This window comes from Epinephelus lanceolatus, chromosome 9 (assembly GCF_041903045.1).
Source record: "Epinephelus lanceolatus isolate andai-2023 chromosome 9, ASM4190304v1, whole genome shotgun sequence".
Lineage (NCBI taxonomy): Eukaryota > Metazoa > Chordata > Actinopteri > Perciformes > Serranidae > Epinephelus > Epinephelus lanceolatus.
In genome coordinates this window covers 27,962,015-27,981,866 of record NC_135742.1, presented here as the reverse complement: position 1 = coordinate 27,981,866, position 19,852 = coordinate 27,962,015, and the positions used below count along the sequence as shown (strand labels likewise).

The 19,852-nt window shown below is 39.0% G+C and overlaps 2 protein-coding genes across 2 annotated transcripts in view; one reads left to right on the top strand and one right to left on the bottom strand.

Annotated features, from left to right (window-relative positions):
* The window catches only part of LOC117252301 (uncharacterized), a 322,225-nt gene extending 312,749 nt beyond the window's left edge, over positions 1 to 9,476 (bottom strand). Inside the window, exons 1-2 of the mRNA XM_078171073.1 lie at positions 9,367 to 9,476; positions 3,882 to 4,065 (exon numbers count right to left, since the gene is read on the bottom strand). Of these exons, the coding sequence (XP_078027199.1) occupies positions 3,882 to 4,062 (181 nt within the window). The 5' untranslated portion in view covers positions 4,063 to 4,065; positions 9,367 to 9,476. The remainder of the gene's footprint in view (positions 1 to 3,881; positions 4,066 to 9,366) is intronic.
* A 3,502-nt stretch (positions 9,477 to 12,978) lies between these two features.
* LOC117250905 (arrestin domain-containing protein 3-like) lies at positions 12,979 to 17,942 on the top strand. Its single transcript, XM_033616871.2, has 6 exons — positions 12,979 to 13,362; positions 13,818 to 13,875; positions 14,005 to 14,152; positions 15,706 to 15,802; positions 16,366 to 16,622; positions 16,750 to 17,942. Exons 1-6 carry the CDS (start codon positions 13,107 to 13,109, stop codon positions 17,389 to 17,391), a joined length of 1,458 nt encoding a protein of 485 aa, XP_033472762.1. The 5' UTR covers positions 12,979 to 13,106; the 3' UTR covers positions 17,392 to 17,942.
* The last annotated feature ends 1,910 nt before the right edge of the window (positions 17,943 to 19,852 follow it).

The window sequence follows — 19,852 nt, the reverse complement described above, 5'->3', positions numbered from 1 at the left end:
TGTGTCTCCATCTGTCTCTCTGTGCCTATATCTCTCTCACACTTTTTCTATCCCTTTGATTCTACAGAGATGTAACTGTGCCCTGAATGCCAATAAGGATCAGGTAGATGGCAGGTCAATTGTCCATTCCTGTTACTTTAGAGGGTTTTATTTTTTTCTAAAAGGTATTGGATTTCAGGACGGAGTAATTCAGAGCAAACTATGCCTGCTGTAATCTATTTTAATGGACATCATTAAACTGAATAGACAGAACTATGTGTCTCTCCATGTTTGCAGAAGGATTTTTATGATGAGTTGAAGAATGGAGGATGTATCAATACTTGCTTTTACTGACGAGTGGTATAATATTAAGCACTTTAAAAATTCCAGACTGTGTTCTTTATTACCAACAGGTGCATGATGTCATTACAGTACCACAATTTATTTCTTTAAGTTGTTTTAGGTTGAGGAAGGAACTATGTGTTCACAGCTGAGGAATGAGAGGAGCATCTGAAGAATGCTTAACTCATAAATGGTGCAATGCTGACCAACAGCATCCAGAGGGACACACTGGAAAAACAGCGCAAAAAAGTAACATGATGGTTACAATTACAGTGAGAGTGAGGGCTCTGTTTTATGTTAAGAGAGTTGTCAGAGAGGAAGAGAGGGTTAGGAAGCTGGGTCATAGCCCTCATATGCTGTTTAACACCTGACACCAAGGCCTAACCAAGGTTCATAACTCATATGGAAAGAGAGGTGAAGAAAAAACAAGGACGGGGATATAAAACAAAAGAATAACCTAAGCCCCCCAGCTCAGTCCTTCGCCAGTCCTTTATTCGGGTTAGCTCACTGACTCTCAAACACCTCCTGTCATAACTGTGTGCAATCTAAGAAATAAAAACTTAAGAATCGTAATATATTAAAGATCGTTTAGTCTTTGCTCACAACATTCAAGGACCTAAATCAAAGTAGCCATGTCTGACCAAAGACATCTGATTTCTAATACTCCATGGGACCCACAAGAGCAAGGCCTCCTATAGAAAATCAGGGTAGGTCACAAACGGCCAGCGCATGAGTCCTTGGCTTCATCCAACATCCAGCAGATCAAGGGCCTCGAACTAAAGCAGTACTGACACTGACCTCACTGAGACCCAGCAACTGAAACAGCCCTAACAAGGTATTAGCAGGCACCTCTGTATACCCTCCAACTCTCAGCCCAGGTCTAAAGAAACACAGCTGCACAGGGTGTTTTCCAGGGCGGAGGGCAAACCTGCAAGCAACGTGGTGCCCCTGGCTAAGCTCAAGGGTGCAGCTGGAAGGTCAAGAATTCAAAGCAACGGGGGGCAAAGTTTACTGAGATTATTTTTAACTGCAATTTCTCTCTCCGACATAACCCATATATTCCACTTAATTTTTTAGATATAAAAATATATTAACATCATCATCAGGTAATGATGCCTTTTTTAAAATCATATCTGTTTAATGCATACACTATAAATATATGCATTTCCCGTTGTAATTGGTATGAGTTTAGTTTGCCCTCTAAGAATGTGGTATATTGTGTGTGTTTTTGTGTGTATGCATGTGCAAGCACGTATGGCGGTCGTCTCTGTGTGACTGTGGGCGTCTGGAGGAGAGAGAAGCCTCATCTGTTACCAGCCCAGCCCGGCCGGCCCACCGCGTGAAGTAGAACGACAGGGTGTCACCGCCGACGACAGTGATGGATGCCCTAAATTCTGTAGGCAACTTGGGCAATTGGACACATTAACAACAGGCACCTGCTTTCCCCCGTACAAATCTATTAAAAGATAACAGCAATGGCGGCTCCCACACTATTAGTAAATTATAGCTCTGTCTGAGTGTGAGGTAAGTGTGGGCCTCCCTTCTCCCACCTACCCCCACCAGTCTCCTCTACTACACTGTCTTATTGACAGTCTAATAGTGCCACCTAGTGGCAGCCATTTATAATGCTTTTCTTAATTGTGAACAATATTTGAACATGGACAAAAAAGTCAACAGGAGACTAAGTTCACTCAAAGGTAATCATTCCACTGTTATCTGAGGTTTTACAGTCTTATTTCTACAGTCTATAATTTGCATTAACTTAACATATGCGTGTGTGTGTGTGTATATATATATATATATATACACACACACACACACACACATATATGAAAATAAGTTCCATAATAACCAAATTATCATAATTTCAAAATGCTATTATTCATTGTCACATTAACTGTGCAATCTGAACACAAATATAAACCTACACCAAACATATAATATTAATGCGAGTTTGCCATGACAACGAGCCCTAAGGCTGCAGTCTCATTTATGGTTGGTTGGTGATAATCGCTGGGGTGACAACCTTTAATCAGTTAACGATTTATTTTGGTCTGTGAATGTTGTATGTGTGATAGATAAAAAGTGTGTGTGCCTGTGTGTGACACAAGTTGTTCTATATCCTTTTGTGCACCCTATGACTTTTTCTTGCAAGCTAATTTTCAATAAACAAGCCATTCCTTGGGCTGGCTGAGCCAAATGGCCAGAGATCTGAGACAATGTGGCCGACATAAAACCATTATGACCTACTCAAGACCTCCTCTATTAAAACATTAACAGCAGACCAGTACTCTCAACATGACACTATTATGACACATGTTGGACTAGAGCTCAGGTACGCCACATAAACGTGTGTCACATAAATTTGCTGTGGGTAAATATTTCTGTGTCTGCGAGGGGGGTATGTGTTTGCGAGCTGGCCAAGAATAAAGGGAGGACAAGACCAGTAAATACTTTTACAGCAGGCAATTTGTCAGGATGTGTAAATGTCTCCAATTCCCAACAGCACTGGAGTAAAATTTACAGTCACTCGGAAAGTGACAATGCACAAAAAAGGACCACTTTTTACTCTCTCTCATCTCCCTCAGACCACTAAAACCTTCCCATAAATCTCCTCCGGTCCCCCCAGATGTCTGCTGTTGTCAGATATCATGCCTTGACAATGCCTTCCACCATCATTGTCTTGACAGAAATATGATATGTGAAACTGCAATGTCACATCACTTAACATGATTTAGCCTAAGCTAGCCTGCACCATTTTAATCAATCAAGAATGTCACCTTTTTCGCTGTAATGATGGTAGAGGTATAGGATCCCTGTGTTGGGGTGATCTATAAGACTTATCTAGGCTTCTGATTTATGACTACTGCCAGCTAATGTACTAAAGGAGCCTCCGCCCTTCCTGTCATCAGGGTTTCTATCAAATTGGCAAATAAGTAGGCCAGTATTACCTCATGGGCAGGGAGGAAGACACTTCATGTTGTGTGTAAACCCTACGTATGTGACATTAGGTGCCTTTGAAACCTATACTGAATATCCCTTTTACTGCACCATCAGATAATCTATTTTCCAGGTCCTGTACTGTATATGCACTCCATACACTCATGGCTCTGCAACGTAGTTCAGACAAACATGTCCATCAAATGTCAGACAGTATGTATGACAGTTGCTAATGGATTCCATAGGCTTGGATGCTTCTATCAGCCAATTGTTCTGTAAATGTTCTAAAGCCTCAATGGATAGCCGCGCCTTTCACCAGATCATCAGAGTATTAAAGGTATATCAGACTGGCTTGTCCCAATGACGGCAAGACCTATCAGACATAACAATACATTTACCAAAACATATGACAACTATGTGTCTGACGATGCATTATAGAACAACAACTATGTGTACAACAACCTAACACACACACACACACAAATCACGCTTACTACTCAAAAATTCAAATGTAAAGCATTAACTCATACCGACATAGCGAATGGCATTTTACCGTCGGTGAATGCCACAGTGTGCAATACAAGACACCAAACAGTATACAAAGGAACTTGGACCTGTACCTGTAACCACAATGGAGTGACTCGATCCACACGCCAGTAGCTTCACTCTGCCCAGCCGTGCCTTTGTGAACTCTCGCAGATGGGCCTCCTCTGGATTGATCTCCCCTGGCCTGCCATGTCCACTCTGGCCAAGTTCCCCACTACCCCAGCAAAGCAGATTCATACCCAACTCACACTGCATGTCCTGGGAAGACAGACAGAGAGATCTGTTTTAGCAACACAGGAAAACTAAAGAAAGTGTGCTTGGTACTTTTTCAAATTTATTTTATTTATTAACAAGATGTGCGCACACATGTGTCATCATATTTCTCTCAGGTTAAAACCAGAGTTTCTGACCTGAACAGGTATTTATATAGTAGGAGTTTTTCATCACCTACATTTACACCCCACACGCCAATAAACACATGAAATATATTTTTAGATGCTCATGAGATACTGGAGTCATAATTGGCCACTAGTGTACGAAAGATGTGGTCCCACATACAGGATATGAAAAATAGTGGAAATAGTGTTAGCTGCTTACAGCCACTGCTCTTCTGGTGAGCATTATTAAGCTTGCATAAAAAACAATCTGAATTTCCCAGCATTTTTTGTAATGAACTGTGGATCTGATGCAGATCAACACTATTCTCCTCAACATGTTTATTTACAATCTGCCCTCTGCGCTAATTAGAATGTGACCCTGCACACACATAGACGCTGGATGTATGTGCATGCATACACACACGCACACGCACACACACACACACCCCACAGCAATATTACCAGCACAATTCCATCCGACTGCTATTGGAATTTTCCGAAAGAGCAAACCAATAGATAACCTATTACAAAACTATAAGAGATCGATAGCTAATTTCTTTGCATTGATTACCACTTGGACATTTAACATGCGCCCTGTGGCCACAATGTGTGTTCCGCAAGCTTAGATCCCCATTGGCCCTCATGAGTATTAAAATTATCGATTCAGACAGAGGACTAAAAATGTCAAGCTGTTCATTAATCTTAATAAAGACTGGACTTGACCAAGGCACCCTTTTTCCCAATGCAGGGATACAACCTATCCAACTAAGGGCATACACACGGCATAGATTAATGAGCTTCTACTGAGGGATGTGATTTAAGTCTTTGCCATTAATAGATCAATTACAAAAGAACAAGTATTTTGTAATAGTACTTACTTTCACCTAGTGTGCAGCTCGACGCAACATTTTAAAATTCATATTGACTGTCCAATAGTAGTTATTTGCGGAGAAATTTCAAAGAAACTTCACAAAACAAGCAGCGCTGCAGTAATGAGGTCTTTGTGTGAGATGAAGCTGCATCTGTTGTTATGCTACAGATGGCCCTCCGCAGTCCATAATGGACAAATGTTATCAGGCGCAGCCTAACATCCACTTTCATCTCTGTCTTATGTAGATGAGTTTCAAAGCATGCAAGGCTGTCCTTAGCTTAATGAGGGCCCTAAGCAGGATTTGATTTGCTCACTTTTCTTACTTTTAATTACTTTCATATTTCTGCCACACTTACTCATATGTTTCCTGCTCACATCTGATTGGCAGTTAAGCCGTTGCCATGATTTGCAACCTGCATCCACTAGTCACGGTAGGGCTGAGCAATATATCAATATCATATTAATATCACCATATTAGATATCATCTTAGATTTTGGATATTGCAATATCTTGAGTGTTTTCTGTTCTTGTTTTTAAAGGCTGCACAACAGTACAGTGATGTAATTTTCTGAATTAACAACACTTTTCTAGCTGTTATACTACATGCAATTATCCACCGAGTCATCATATCCACGAGTGATGATTATTTATCAAAAAAAAATAAATTCAGTGTTATTATTTTGTGGAAGCACCAATATTCAACCCGACAACATCGTTGCAACATTGATATTTAAGTATTTGATCAATATATCATATTTGATTTTCTCCATAATGCCCTGCCCTTAATTTCATTTCATTTCATTTATTTATTTGTTCCAACCTGGACAAAGTACAACAACAGTGCAACCCTCAATTTACACCCTCCTTGGTCAGAAAGGAGCAGGAAGAAGAAAACTTATTATACCTGCCCCCTACTCTAAGCTAATATAATGAATGTGAGTGATGACAACAACTCAATGAATATGCATGATGTCATCATCAGTGATGATGTCACCAGTACTATAACACAATTAATCACAGAAAATAAAATAAATAATGAAAAGGTGGGAAACATTTTAAATGTGTAATTTACCGACAGCTTCATACTGACTGATTATTCTGTCTTTATACATTTTTTTAAACTGAAAAATATTTAAACAACCCTTTAAATCATTTGGTAAAGAATTCCATAATTTAATGCCGATAACTGAGACACACATCTTCAAGGTGGTCCGTGTCAATTGATGTTTAAAATTATATTTTCTTCTGTGATCCTGATCCATAGAACTAAAAACAAACAACTTTTGCAAGTTTTTTCGCAGCACTTTGTTTTTTGCTTTGAACAAAACTATTACTGTCTGTAATTCGACAAGCTCTTTGAATTTGATTAATCCTGATTTGATAAACAGTTTATTTGTATGTTCACTTGAGCGTACGTTATGAATTATCCTAATTGCTCTTTTCTGTAAAATAAACAAAGGTTTTATATTAATCATATATGTGTTGCCCCACACTTCCACACCATAATTAAAATAAGGCAAAATAATAGAACAGTACAAAATACGCATTGCTTTTAGGTCCAACACATACTTTGCTTTGTTCAAAACAGAAATATTCCTAGACAACTTTGTTTTAACATAAGCTATGTGAGATTTCCATGTCAACTTATAACTTAATCAGGGAGATAGGTACCAGTTAAGCTGAAATAAACACAATAAAACAATAAAAACATCTCATTTACATGATTACTTTAAAAAAAAAAACACCCTCTGACCATATTTTGTGTAAGAAAAATCAAAAGGAACACCACAAATCTTGCCACTTGTGGGTGTTATTTCTTGCTGCCCTGGACATATGGCTTTACAGGAAAAAAAAAACATTTTATGGATTTTGTTTTGCTTTCTGCAGAACTTGGAGTTTGTTTTTTTGTACTGTTCATTGCAGATAAAGGCTATCTTCTGTGAGTTTTGAATGTTACAGGCTAGGCCCAATTCTTAAATAGGTATTTTAAATCTATCTGGAAAAATAAAGAGTTTGCTGGAGTTCATGATATACAGTATAATTTCCTTTCAATCAGGCTTTACCAACAGAAACATGAGCCATAACTATGAAACAAAACAAAGCTGGTCTAAGGAAAATTGTACAGAAAATACATCTAGGGAAAAAAATCAAACATCATGACATCTTTGACTAAATACCTCAATATCAGTGTTGACAGATATTGTATGGTTGACTTTTGGCATTTTTTTACAAAATATGATGAGATGACAAATAATCAGCAAAAAAGTGGATAATGACTAGTGGGTAGAGGCAAATAATAAAATTACTAGAACAGTCTGATAAGTTCAGACAAAATATTCATAATCTTAGCTTTTATCTTATCTCATATCACAATAGATACAATATTGACATATTACCCAGCCCTATTTAGACATGTCCAACTGACAAAGGGAACTTTTGGACTTAAATCAATAATAAGGAATAAAAAGCTTCCTGTCTCAATATGTACTTTAAATAACACAGATTCACACTTGACAAGCATTTATAATCACTTTAGGCAACCATACCTTCATATATTTTTACACCACAACAGATTTTCTGGTCAGAAGTTGTTTTTGTTTGTCCACTAAAAAATGAGGTAAAGAGTTGGAATCTTACTTGTTGTAATTATATCACCAAGAAATAAAAGACTAAGAGCAGATTGTGAAGACCAGTATCTGTTTGTAACTCTGAATACCAACACACACAACATCAAAGACAAAAAAGGCAGAAACACTTGGCAGCATAGCACTACAAGGAACTAACCTGAGCCAATGTTGAAGAGCAAGAACTTTTCATTTCCTGTCTTCTTATACTATGCTAACTTTTCTCTATTGATACTTCTGTTATTGGTCCCTTTTTTCCACACAGTGGTTGCATTAGGTTGTCTTGTGGCCCTGCCTTAATCCCCCCCTTCCTTCATTGCACTCACAATATTGGCAGGGTTACTGTCTCCATGGCAGCTTCTGTTGACAGCATACCAGCTGATTGAGATTAACCTATTACCATCTAAACTGGGGCAAAGTTTGAGAGTCGCAAGAGGTATTTCAGAAAGGGACTAGCAGACACACAACATTATGATGGCAAATTCAGTAGTATTGAACTGGATTTGAGACTTTAACCATAGACAGTGAACAGAGGGCTGAGTCTGTGAACTCCTACAGTGGTTGTCTGCAGCCATAAGGTCAATAGAGAAGTAAAGCTGTGTCTCAAATCCATAATACAAACTCAATTCTATAGCGGCCATGTCCAAAGTTCAGCCTGGGGGCCAATTTTAACCAGCCCTTGTCTTGTCTTGTCTTGTCTTCCACAGTATGCTAGCCTATATGATTAACACAATGTTGTTTAATAAAGATCACTGCATTTTCAATTCTAATCAATTCAAATCAAATTAAATTAGGCTTAAATTGTCATCTCACCAAACACACAACAGTAATCCAAGTAAAACAAAATAGTGTTTGCTGGGGTCGTTCCAACACTATTTTAATAAATACTAATACCATCAAAATTGGACATCAATAACGTTACAAAAAAACTAATCCAAATGAAACTATCCAGCAATAAATCACAAACTAAAAGTCCATATGACACTCACACATCAGCAGTGACCATTTAGATACCGGGATACCAAGATGGTGTCTATATGCCATTAAAGTTTTCTAGCTTCCGGGTTTCCTTCTTCGGTCCAGTGAATTTGCGCACACCCACTGGTCCCGCTCGGCTCATAGACTTAACATTGTGATGACGTCACGGATATTTAAATCGTTTTTCTCGGCTTGAGGAAAAGTTTCACAAATATAAAAGCGCCATGGCTCAAAAATTCAGGATAGACAGATTCACAGTTGACCTTGTTTGCCGTTCGAGGTGTCCTGTCAACAGGTAGGAGATTTTTTTAATTTATTTATTTTTGCTGTAATACCGCGAGTGGCCACTGGGGGAAAATGACGTAAGGCAGGCTGAGCTACATGCTATGGCTGCTGAGACATGGGCTGCGTTTAGCCCGGTTTAGCCCTGACAAAACGTAACAAAACGTTTATTTTAACAGAAACTGCGGTGTCTTGGACACCCTGTTGTGTTACGCCTTTTTGTGCGGCGAGGTTTAGCTTAATTCAATTAAATTGGGCTTTATTGATATGGAAAACTTACATTTAACACTGCCAAAGCAAGTGCGCCATAAAAACAAAAATAATACGTACAGTAGTAGGTAAAGATATACATGATATTGCTTTATATACACATCGCTGCCGATTAGGCAACACCTCTGACACACTCACCAAGCGAAAGAAAACATACCTCAAAGCCATAGACTGTATAAAAGCCTGTTGCACACCATTTCACAGTGTTTCATGGAAACCTGTCTATCAACCTGGAAACCGTAGCAACGCGGTGCACACCGTTTTGAAATTGATGCACACGTCCCGCCGTCACGAGGGGTCAAAGGGTACAGATGACCCCGGCCCAAGGCCAAGGGGAAGCCCGTTGAAAAGGTCTAAGGTTGGTGCTTAAATGGGATCAAGTACAACAATTTACTTACTGACTCATATTCCTGACAATGCAAATTATATGTATTATTTCAATACATAAATATATTGCAATCATTAAAACACATTTCAGTGTGCAATCTGATACCCCCACCCCCTGCAAGTACCGTGAAATGGTACGGTCCTTCTAACGTGAGGCGCGGTGCGCAAGTGCTACTGATGTAAAGATGTGAGGCTGACTACTTCCTGGTTAAAAAGAACATTGCCATTTTTCAAAATGGTGTATTTAAATATTTCTGCATACTGGGGTCCCTAAACAGTCTTGGAATTGCGTAACGTGGGTATGACTGGAAAACTGAGAGTTGACAGTCATATACTCCTTAAAGCCTACTATTGAAGTTCTGCACACAATTTGACCACTATTTGGTTGACAAAAATGACAAATTTTCCTTATTTAAAGCAAGGTGTCATGAAGGCCTATGGTACATAAAATATTCATGCAGAGTCTGTCTCATTGGCTAAATAAACACACCATATTTCCACTGTTTTTCTCCCAGTTCTTTTTGAGGTCATATGTCATCTGTTCCAGAAGATGTAAGTGTTCAACAGTATTTATGAAGAGGCTAGCAGTTGGGCAGTTTTCTGGAGGCAGTATTCTGTAATGGCCTTTTTAAAACCTGCCAGCAATATCTTTAATAGAACAGTATAATCTTTACTTCATATTCATCAGGGATGTGTTCAAGATAAAGGGATGATTTTACTTTACTGTAATCATTCATTTGAGGGCATTTTTTGGCCCAGGACACACATATGACCACCTCTGCTTTTCAGAGTAAGAAAATAAGATCTTAACACGGAGTAGATACAAAATACATGTGGAAATTTGATTAATTACATTATATAGCAACTCCAATGGAATGAATAACCGTTCGGTAGGCTATCTAGTTATTATTAAAATCTATGACAAAGAAACATAAAGTCAAGAGCGAGGGCCATGGCTTTTAGAAGCGATGGAAAGTTGAACATATTTTCACTCAAAGATGAAACAGTTGTGTTTGTGTGATTTGTATCAGTTTTTTCCAATAATCCATACGAAGCAGCTGACCCCCAGGGTATTTTCGCATTTTCTCATCTGGCCGCTTTCTAAAAAAATTGGACACCCCTGCCCAATACATAGGTACTAGCTGTCATAGCACACTGTTTTCACAGTTGTATGTTCGGTGTTAAGTCAAAGTCTGTTCTCTTGTTGAACAGTGTTTCCCTCCTGTTAATGTATAGCGCACCCCTCTGTGTTTATGTTTAAGTTTAGGCTTTGGTCCAGGTTTAGGTGGGGGGAAACGAGCATATTAATTTTCTCTGTTTCCTTTTCATTTTGAAGTCCAGAAGATGGGGAGGCCAAGAATGTCCTTCTTGTTTGACTCTGATGGATTTGCAGGTCAAAAAAGAGCTTTATCCTTCTGAGACCTTGTGTCCTCATATGAGGACATCACATTTTGGGTTTACTTGACCTTATACTTCATTCTTCTCAACTTAGACCTGTTGTCCTCGTTCATGGACACTGTTTTTGTGCCATCTGGTGGTAGTAAGAGCACAATACACTAATCCATATACAAACAAGATGGCAGCCATCTCTGCCAAGTCAGTCTGCAACCGATCCCAACACAAAAGTGGACAAGGTCCAAAACCTGATCACATTTATGGTTGAACCTGGTTTATTTGTTATGAAGAATGTTTGTAGTTTGATATGGCAACAAATTTGACCAATTTTATCAACAGTAACAAGTTAAGACACTGTTAATTAGAAATACTAGTTTGACCTTGGGACTTCACTATTGTCTCATCCCAGGACATTGGGACTTATCGCTGACAAAGTTACATTTTTTTAGATTTACCAGGTCCTACTGATCCAAATTAGTTGGAAGCTTATCACACACCCGCATGCTTGTCTTTTAATTGCTAACATTAACTTACCACTAAGAGCAATATCTTCAGATGTAGCATTGTGTTAAAATTAACACAAATTGTGTTAAATTGACATGGGGAAAGCCAACCTCCCTCATAAATAGGGACTGTGCAATATAAATAGGGACTGTGCAATAATGTTTTTATCCCACTGGTTTTATTATATTGCTTTAATCATGCACTTGACACTTAATGTTCCTATTTATTCTTTTTTTTCCCCCCCTTTTTTTTTTCTTTTCTTCGTGCATTATGTGTATAGGTATGTGTGTATGTTGTGATGTCACTGTGATGAGCCCCCTGTAATTTCGTTGTAGTACTTATACAATGACAATAAAGGCATATTCTATTCTATTCTATTCTAACAGACAAATACATTCTAACTTGCCATCTGATTTAGTCAAATTATGTGGAAATTTAATAATAAATAAATAAATAAATAAATAAATAAATAAATAAATAGTGTGGGTCTTAGTGACTGCAAACAGTTACCTCAAAGTATATGGCTGCTGAAAATAAAACAGGCTAATAAGACTTACATAAGTCTAGAGGCAAATTGACAGGGAGGAGCTTGTGTTTGTCTGGTCCACCACCACCCACCCTAACCCACCGTCTTGTCTGTATCATCTGACATCCGCATAAGGTGGTCCATAACATACCCAGGAACTTACAAATTTCAATTCATTCTGTTAAATATAGATATGAACGTTGTTATGATGTCAGTGGTAAATAAAATGAACAAATCTTTGTTTGTTAAGTTTGTGAATACTATGATGCAGTATTGTATTATTACAACTTTATAAAAACATGGTCCAACAACTGGTGTAAGAAAAATATTATATAATATTGTGTATGATCCAGATACAGTGAAATAAGCCATTCACAGCAGTGGTTACAATTTGTCTTTGATTGTTATGGGAGAAATAACATGCATAAATACTCGGGCTTGTACATGCTGATATATTATGTGTATCACTCAAATAAACATAAAAAATAAATTTAAAAAAATAGGACTTGCATGGTGTGCAATTATGTATACGCACTACACTTACTATTCACTTTTAGTGAATATTCTCACATTCTCGTACTTGTACTGGGTTGAAGAGTTAGTGAAATTAAATTATTTTAAAACTAATACATTCAATAGTTATTTTTTTATCCTGAAAGTTAATGGCAAATTGGTGGAGAAGGCCACCAAAATGGTAATAGCACCTCCACATAAAAACAAACATCCTCCAAATTTTTCACCTAAGAGCAGTTTATTAGTCTCAAATTAGCCATCTTCCAGCCATCTACATGTTTCCCTGTTTGTCCACTAGGGGGCTCCGTGCCATTATTTTTGAATGATTGCAAGGCCCATTTTTGCACAGTGGTCTGCACTTGTTTCCCACGAGCTCGCCGTCTTCCCCTTGTACATACGATGGCAGTAGAGGTCTTTGAGCAGACCTTCATAGGGCGTGTCTTATCCCAGAATCGAAACGCCATGGGAACCCCCACATAACCCACTATGAAAGCGTTTGGAAATGAGCTGGTTCACCGATCATACACTTTTTTTCTTCATTTAACCAGCATAGTCTTCATTTATTTACGACAATGCCTTCAATCCAAAGCTTCACGATGACCTATGACGCACTGAATGAGGAGGGGACGTTCTCGGAGGGAGACACTATTACAGGGAAAATAACACTGGTCCTATTTAAGGCCACCACTGTTGAGAGCCTGTTTGTTAAAGCGAAAGGAGACGCTGACGTGCGTTGGACGAAAAAGAGCGGCGATCACACCAGGACGTACTCTTCACACAGGAGATACTTTAAACTGAAGCAGTTTCTAATCCCAGAGGACTCTCAGGGTAGGCGGTGGACTTGTTAGTTAGGCATGCCTTAACCCTTTCAGTACTAATAAACATGATGTAGGCATTTTTCCTCCCTGAATGTTTGTTTATGTGGGTTTCTCTTCTGTATGTCCAGTGATGGTTATGGCAGGATTAGTCAGTGATGTAAAAAATATCCATGACCATTATTTATAAATATAACAATACCACATAAAAACAAGTTGACACAGACATTCAGATCTAAAAGTTTAGTATAACTGGTCAATTTGGACCTATTTTCTTTTTTAAATGACTCATAACTGAATTGTAGCTCTTAAAATAAAGTAATGTACAATATTGAAATGAAGTGTAGTGGAGTAATACACTGCAATGCTTAGATAAAGTGCAGATGTTACTATCCATCACTGCGTTTAATTGGCTACTAATGGCCAAGACCACTGTTAGTATTAATCCCAAAATCCTTTCTCTTTCAGAGACTGTGGTTCCCAGAGGAACCCATGTCTATAACTTTGTCTTCAACATACCACAAGGGTAAGTACAGTAAGAAGAATGTCAAAACATGTCTGCACTTTCACCATGAAATTGAGTAGATAGCTTTTACTCCTGCACATTCTATCAACTGATTCAGATTGAATACAATGAATCCATTCTCCATTGCAGAAACATGCCATCATCCTTCAAGGGGACTCATGGAAAGATTGTCTACAAGCTGGAAGCCAAACTGTCCAGGAGTTGGAAGATGGACCGCACTGTAGAAAAGGACATCCGTTTTGTCTCCAAGTCCTTTCCAAACCTTCCTGCTCTAATGGTGTGTAAAAAATGAAACGTAACTACAAAAATCTCTGATACTGTATGACAGAAACTACTTGTCCTTATTCCTCAGTTAAGTCTGTGGAGATTACATCTTGTAATGTTTTGCTACAGCAACAATCCTTGTCTTGGACGCAGCAATTCTCATGGGGGGGTAAAGCAGAGAAGAAGGGCACCAAGTAGCTCACCTGGTACAGCAGGCGCCCTATGTACAAAGGCGACGTCCTTGCTGCAGCAGCCTTGGATTTGATTCTGACCTGCGGCCCGTTGCTGCATGTTATCCCCCCTCTCTTCCCCCCTTCGACCACCACTGTCCTGTCAAACAAAGCCCAAAAGAAGAGAACCAGACGATGGAAAATGAAAAATATAGGCATCACTGTTGTCCCAAACCACACTGTAATTATCCCTAGTTATATCAAGCCACACAGATAACTCTGCTTTAAAGTGCTGAAGTTTTGAGATATCCAGCTCTGAAATCGATCCCACCACTGCCGTATAATTTAGGTGATAGGCTTTTTTTAAAAACTGTAACATTTCAAAAGAGCAGTTTTAATAAATAATAATAATGACAACCACTCCATTTAGAGGTGTAACTTCAAGGATCCAGCTATTACACATACTCTGTTACAGTTTTAATTTAACCAAATACATAGATCGGAGCCATCTTTAACAGCATTAGCTCCACATGTGCTTTTCCTGCCATGAGAAGTAAAAACATCTGCTGTAATAAAAAGACTATTAGGGTTTGGATTTCAATTTGTGCTCCTCAAATCCCATTTTAAGAAAACCTCAACAGCAATGTGTCTTTGCAGAGACAATGTTTCAGTTACTTTGGATAATTTACAAACCTCGCTGTGGACAGTTTTCATTGATATTGTTTCTACTGTAGAATGTAGTTCCACTGAAAACTGCTCGCCATGACATGCTGCACGGTAAGCAATAAGATTTAAATGCTAGTGCGGTGATACTTCCTCCTCAGAGGTCTCTTCATCTCCAAAACAACTGGACCACTTAAAAACATTGTGTACGCACAAAACGAGGCCTGAAAGAGGCGTACGCCACTTCCCACTCAAACGTTGTGATCTATAAAAACAGACTTGATGGGAGAAACTTTGACCCGTGCTTATGAACATTTTGGAGATGGAAAACTGACATTTTCAGTCTTTGTCCATACGTACATTTTTAGTATGGATTCTACGCACAGTTTTATAAATGAGACCCAAGGTGATTAAAACTTGTAAAAACACTGGGTAAAGCAGTTTCACGTTAAAAAAAAAAGTGTTTTTCTGATGTTGTTTGTCACATAGGGGCTCCTAGCTATGATGCAAAACTGTGAAGGCTCTATTTGGAGCCAGTGTTTGTAGCTCTAAAGTAACGAAAATGAGATTCTTATTTTCAAGTGATCACACACAAAGGAAATATTATTATTATCTTCCATTTCTACCAATATATCCCCTTAAATCACACACATCAACCTTTTAATCCTCCATTGTCTTAATAATGTAAGTGGATCAAAAGTAATTGTTGTTTACTCTGTTTATTGCATTCTAGTCACGTCAAGTTGGTTCAAAGAAGAAGGAGTTGGGGCTTTTCTCAAGTGGATATGCTATCATGGATGTCATCGTTGACAAGAAGGCCTATGCTCCAGGTAGTAATATTCCGCTTCAAATATGGTCAATCAAACACATTCACTGATATCTTCAGCTGAAGGCAGATACTGAAAAACAATTTTTGTTAGTGATGGCTGACACAGCCATGCAAAATAGCAAACTATTTTAATGACACTGCAATATTGTCAGCATTACAGTTCATGAATTGACTTATCCTATTTACTACTTTTGCCAGCAAAGAAATTGAATGCACCGTATAGTCGTTTTTACCTTACAGACATTTTGACTTGTCGTTTTAGGAGAAGCACTAATAACATGATTAACAGCTGTGTGCCATTTACATATGTCCGTTCATCTGCCCCAGTTTGGTGCATACTGGCTGACACCTGTGCTCTTGACAAGTTTAAATGTCTGCCATGATGAAATGGTCTGTTCTTCTGGTCCAGTTGAACATCATAGTCATTGTGGTTAGATTATACTTTCAAAAACCATGCATGGAATAATAAATAGGTGTGGTTTAGCATTTCAGCACAACTGAAATACAATATAAGAGGAAGTTGTGCCTCACTGGCATAAGAACATTCTGTTGTCTTTCTTATAGGTGAAACAATGGTGATTGTTGCAAAGATCAACAATTCCTCATCCACTGAGATGACACCCAAATTCAGATTAGGCCAGGATGTGGTGTACCGTGCCAACGGCAGTACCAAACATGAGGGCAACGTTATCCACAAACTGGCTGACCAACTTATTCCATCTCGAACACAAAAGGATATCAGGTGTACAGTGAAGATTCCTGGTGATCTGATGCCATCAATCCAGAATTGTGAAAGTATCTCAGTGGAGTACCATTTAAAGGTATGCAAGGGTGTGTCTTTATGGTAAAGCACAGTGAATTGAGTCCACTGACAGTGATTTTTTAAAATGATTTTGCAAAACTATTGACCCAAAAATACTGATTTGAGGCTGTCATATTTTCTCTCAGGTATATCTGGACATCAGCTTTGCTTTTGATCCAGAGATCATTTTCCCATTGGTCATTATTCCAAAAGACCTCGCTCCTGGCCCTCAGCCTCATGAGGCTGCAGGTCCATATCCCGCTGGGGCTGTTGGGGGTCCGAGCTACAGCGACTTCCCTCCTTCTGCAGTGTCCATGGGTCCTTATCCGACATCCCCACACTCAGGGAGTTATAGAAACCCAAGAGCCCAAAGGAATTCAACACCACCACCTGTGTACCCAGGTAACCCACCTGTGTATGCTGGTTCACCAAGCATGTATCCTGCTCATCCAACATACATGAGTGGGGGCTACAATAACCCAGTGCGACAGCGGCCTTCTCCATATGGATCTCCATTTTCATCTCCTGTACTTCACCCTCCACCCACTGCCCCAGCATTCCAACCACCCCCATCTGCCCCACCATTTCAACCACCCCCATCTGCCCCACATCTCCACCCATTCCCTCCTCCTCCACCCTTCCAGATATCCCCAACTGCTCCTACATACAACCCGCTGCCTTCTGCACCAATGATGAACACAGATTTCCTGTCTCAATCGGATGAAGCTCCTCCAGCATATTCGCTCCTTTTCCCATCTTCTGCTCCTGACGAACCTGATGCAAAATAATAGAATGTACTTATGTGAATGACTGAATGAGTTTGTTAATTATTAAGTAAAATACTAATATTGAGTTAAAATGTGAACTCTGATTAACTAAATCATATCTTTAATACTTCATTCACTAATACTTTAATGCAGTAATTGTTGTGTGCATGTGAACAATTGTATACAAAATGGGACTCTTTCAGTGTGTGAATGTTTTCAGGTCAGTTCAGGTTGATAATTGGCTTCGTCCAGCTGCTCAAACCTCAGCCATCAGGATACACTGTGTATTTCATGTGCCTTGGTCAACTCAAGTGTCCTAGACTGATCTTTTTTTCAGTGTTATAGTTTATATATAGTTTAGTTAATGTTTGGACACTAGTTGAAAGAGACTGGACAACATGTACTGTATCAAGAAAAAAGGTTTTATGTTCTGTTTTTTTTTTTGTTCTTTTAACTTTCTTTTAATGCCAAATACATTTCAACTACGTCTTTCTATTTTGTTACAAAATTCTCAAACTGCCAGTGTCTTCTCTGACTTGGAGACTTGAATAAAGAACTATTATGGAAAGGTTTTCTGTCAGTGTTAGTGTGAATACTTTGTTTTAACTACTTAAGTCTGTTATATGTTGGATATTACACAAAGCTAGAAAACTTTTTTGGCATATGTGCCAGGAGAGCAACTCCACTGGAATGAATAGGCACCATCTTGGTATCCAGTATCTAGTTATTATAAAAATCTATGGCAAAGAAACAGAAAGTCAAGAGCAAGGGCCATCGCTTTAAGGAGCAATGGAAAGTTGAATACATTTTCAGTTGTGTTTGTGTGATTTGTATCAGATTTTTTAATAACCTATATGAAGCAGCTGGCCCCCAGGTATTTTCACATTATCTAATCTGGCCCTCATTCAAAAAAGTTTGGGTTTGGTACATATTAACATGATAGCATCACACAGTTGCTGCAGATTTGTCAGCTGCACATCCATGATGTAAATCTCCCGTTCCACCACATCCCAAAGGTGCTCTATTGGTTAGAGATCTGGTGACTGTGGAGGCCATTGGAGTACAGTGAACTCAATGTGTTCAAGAAACCAGTTTGAGATGGTTTGAGCTTTGTGACATGGTGTGTTATCCTGCTGGAAGTAGCCATCAGAAGATGGGTACACTGTGGTCATAAAGAGATGGACACACTCAGCAACAATACTCAGGGAGGCTGCGGTGTTTAAATAGTGCTCAGTTGGTACTAAGGGGTCCTAAATCTGCTAAATAATTATCTCCCACACCATTACACCACCACAACCTGCCTGAACTGTTGATACAAGGCAGGATGGATCCATGCTTTCATGCTGTTTACCCCAAATTCTGACCCTACCATCTGAATGTCGCAGCAGAAATCCAGACTCATCAGACCAGGCAACGTTTTTTCCAATCTTCTATTGTCCAATTTTAGTGAGCCTGTGTGAATTGTAGCCTCAGTTTCCTGTCCTTAGGTGACACCCGGTGTGATTTTCTGCTGCGGTAGCCCATCTGCTTCAAGGTTCCACATGTTGTTCATTCAGAGATGGTCTTTTGCATACCTTGGTTGTAAGAAGTGGTTATTTGAGTATCTGTTGCCTTTCTATCATCTTGAACCAGTCTGGGCATTCTCCTCTGACCTTTGGCATCAACACAGCTTTTTTCGCTCAGAGAACTGCTGCTCATTGGATATTTCCTCTTTTTTGGACCATCCTCTGTAAACCCTAGAGATAGTTGTGTGTGGAAATCCCAGTAGATCAGCAGTTTCTGAAACACTCAGACCAGCCTATTTGGCACCAACAACCATGCCACGTTCAAAGTCACTTAAATCACCTTTCTTCCCCACTCTGATGCTCGGTTTGAACTTCAGCAGGTCGTCTTGACCATGTCTACATGCCTAAATGCATTGAGTTGCTGCCATGTGATTGTCTGATTAGCTATTTGCGTTAATGAGCAGTTGAACGGCTGTACCTAGTAAAGTGGCTGGTGAGTCTATCACTTAAATAAATATAGAAAATAGAAATCAATAAAAAAAATAGGACTTGCATGGTGGATTTCTCAAGAGGATATGCTATCATGGATGTCATCGCTGACAAGAAGGCCTATGCCCCAGGTAATAATATTCCTCTTCAAATATGGTCAATCAAACACATTCACTGATATCTTCAGCTGAAGGCAGATACTGAAAAACATTTTTTGTTAGTGATGGCTGATACAGCCATGCAAAATAGCAAACTATTTTAATGACACTGCGATATATATATTTTTTTACCTTACAGACATTTTGACGTGTGATTTTTGGAGAAGCACTAATAACATGATTAACAGCTGTGTGCCATTTAGATATATCTGTTCATGTGCCCCAGTTTGGTGCATACTGGCTGACACCTGTGCTCTTGACAAGTTTAAATGTCTGCCATGATGAAATGGTCTGTTGTCAGTGATGGTTTTAGTAGAGCATGAAAAAAGG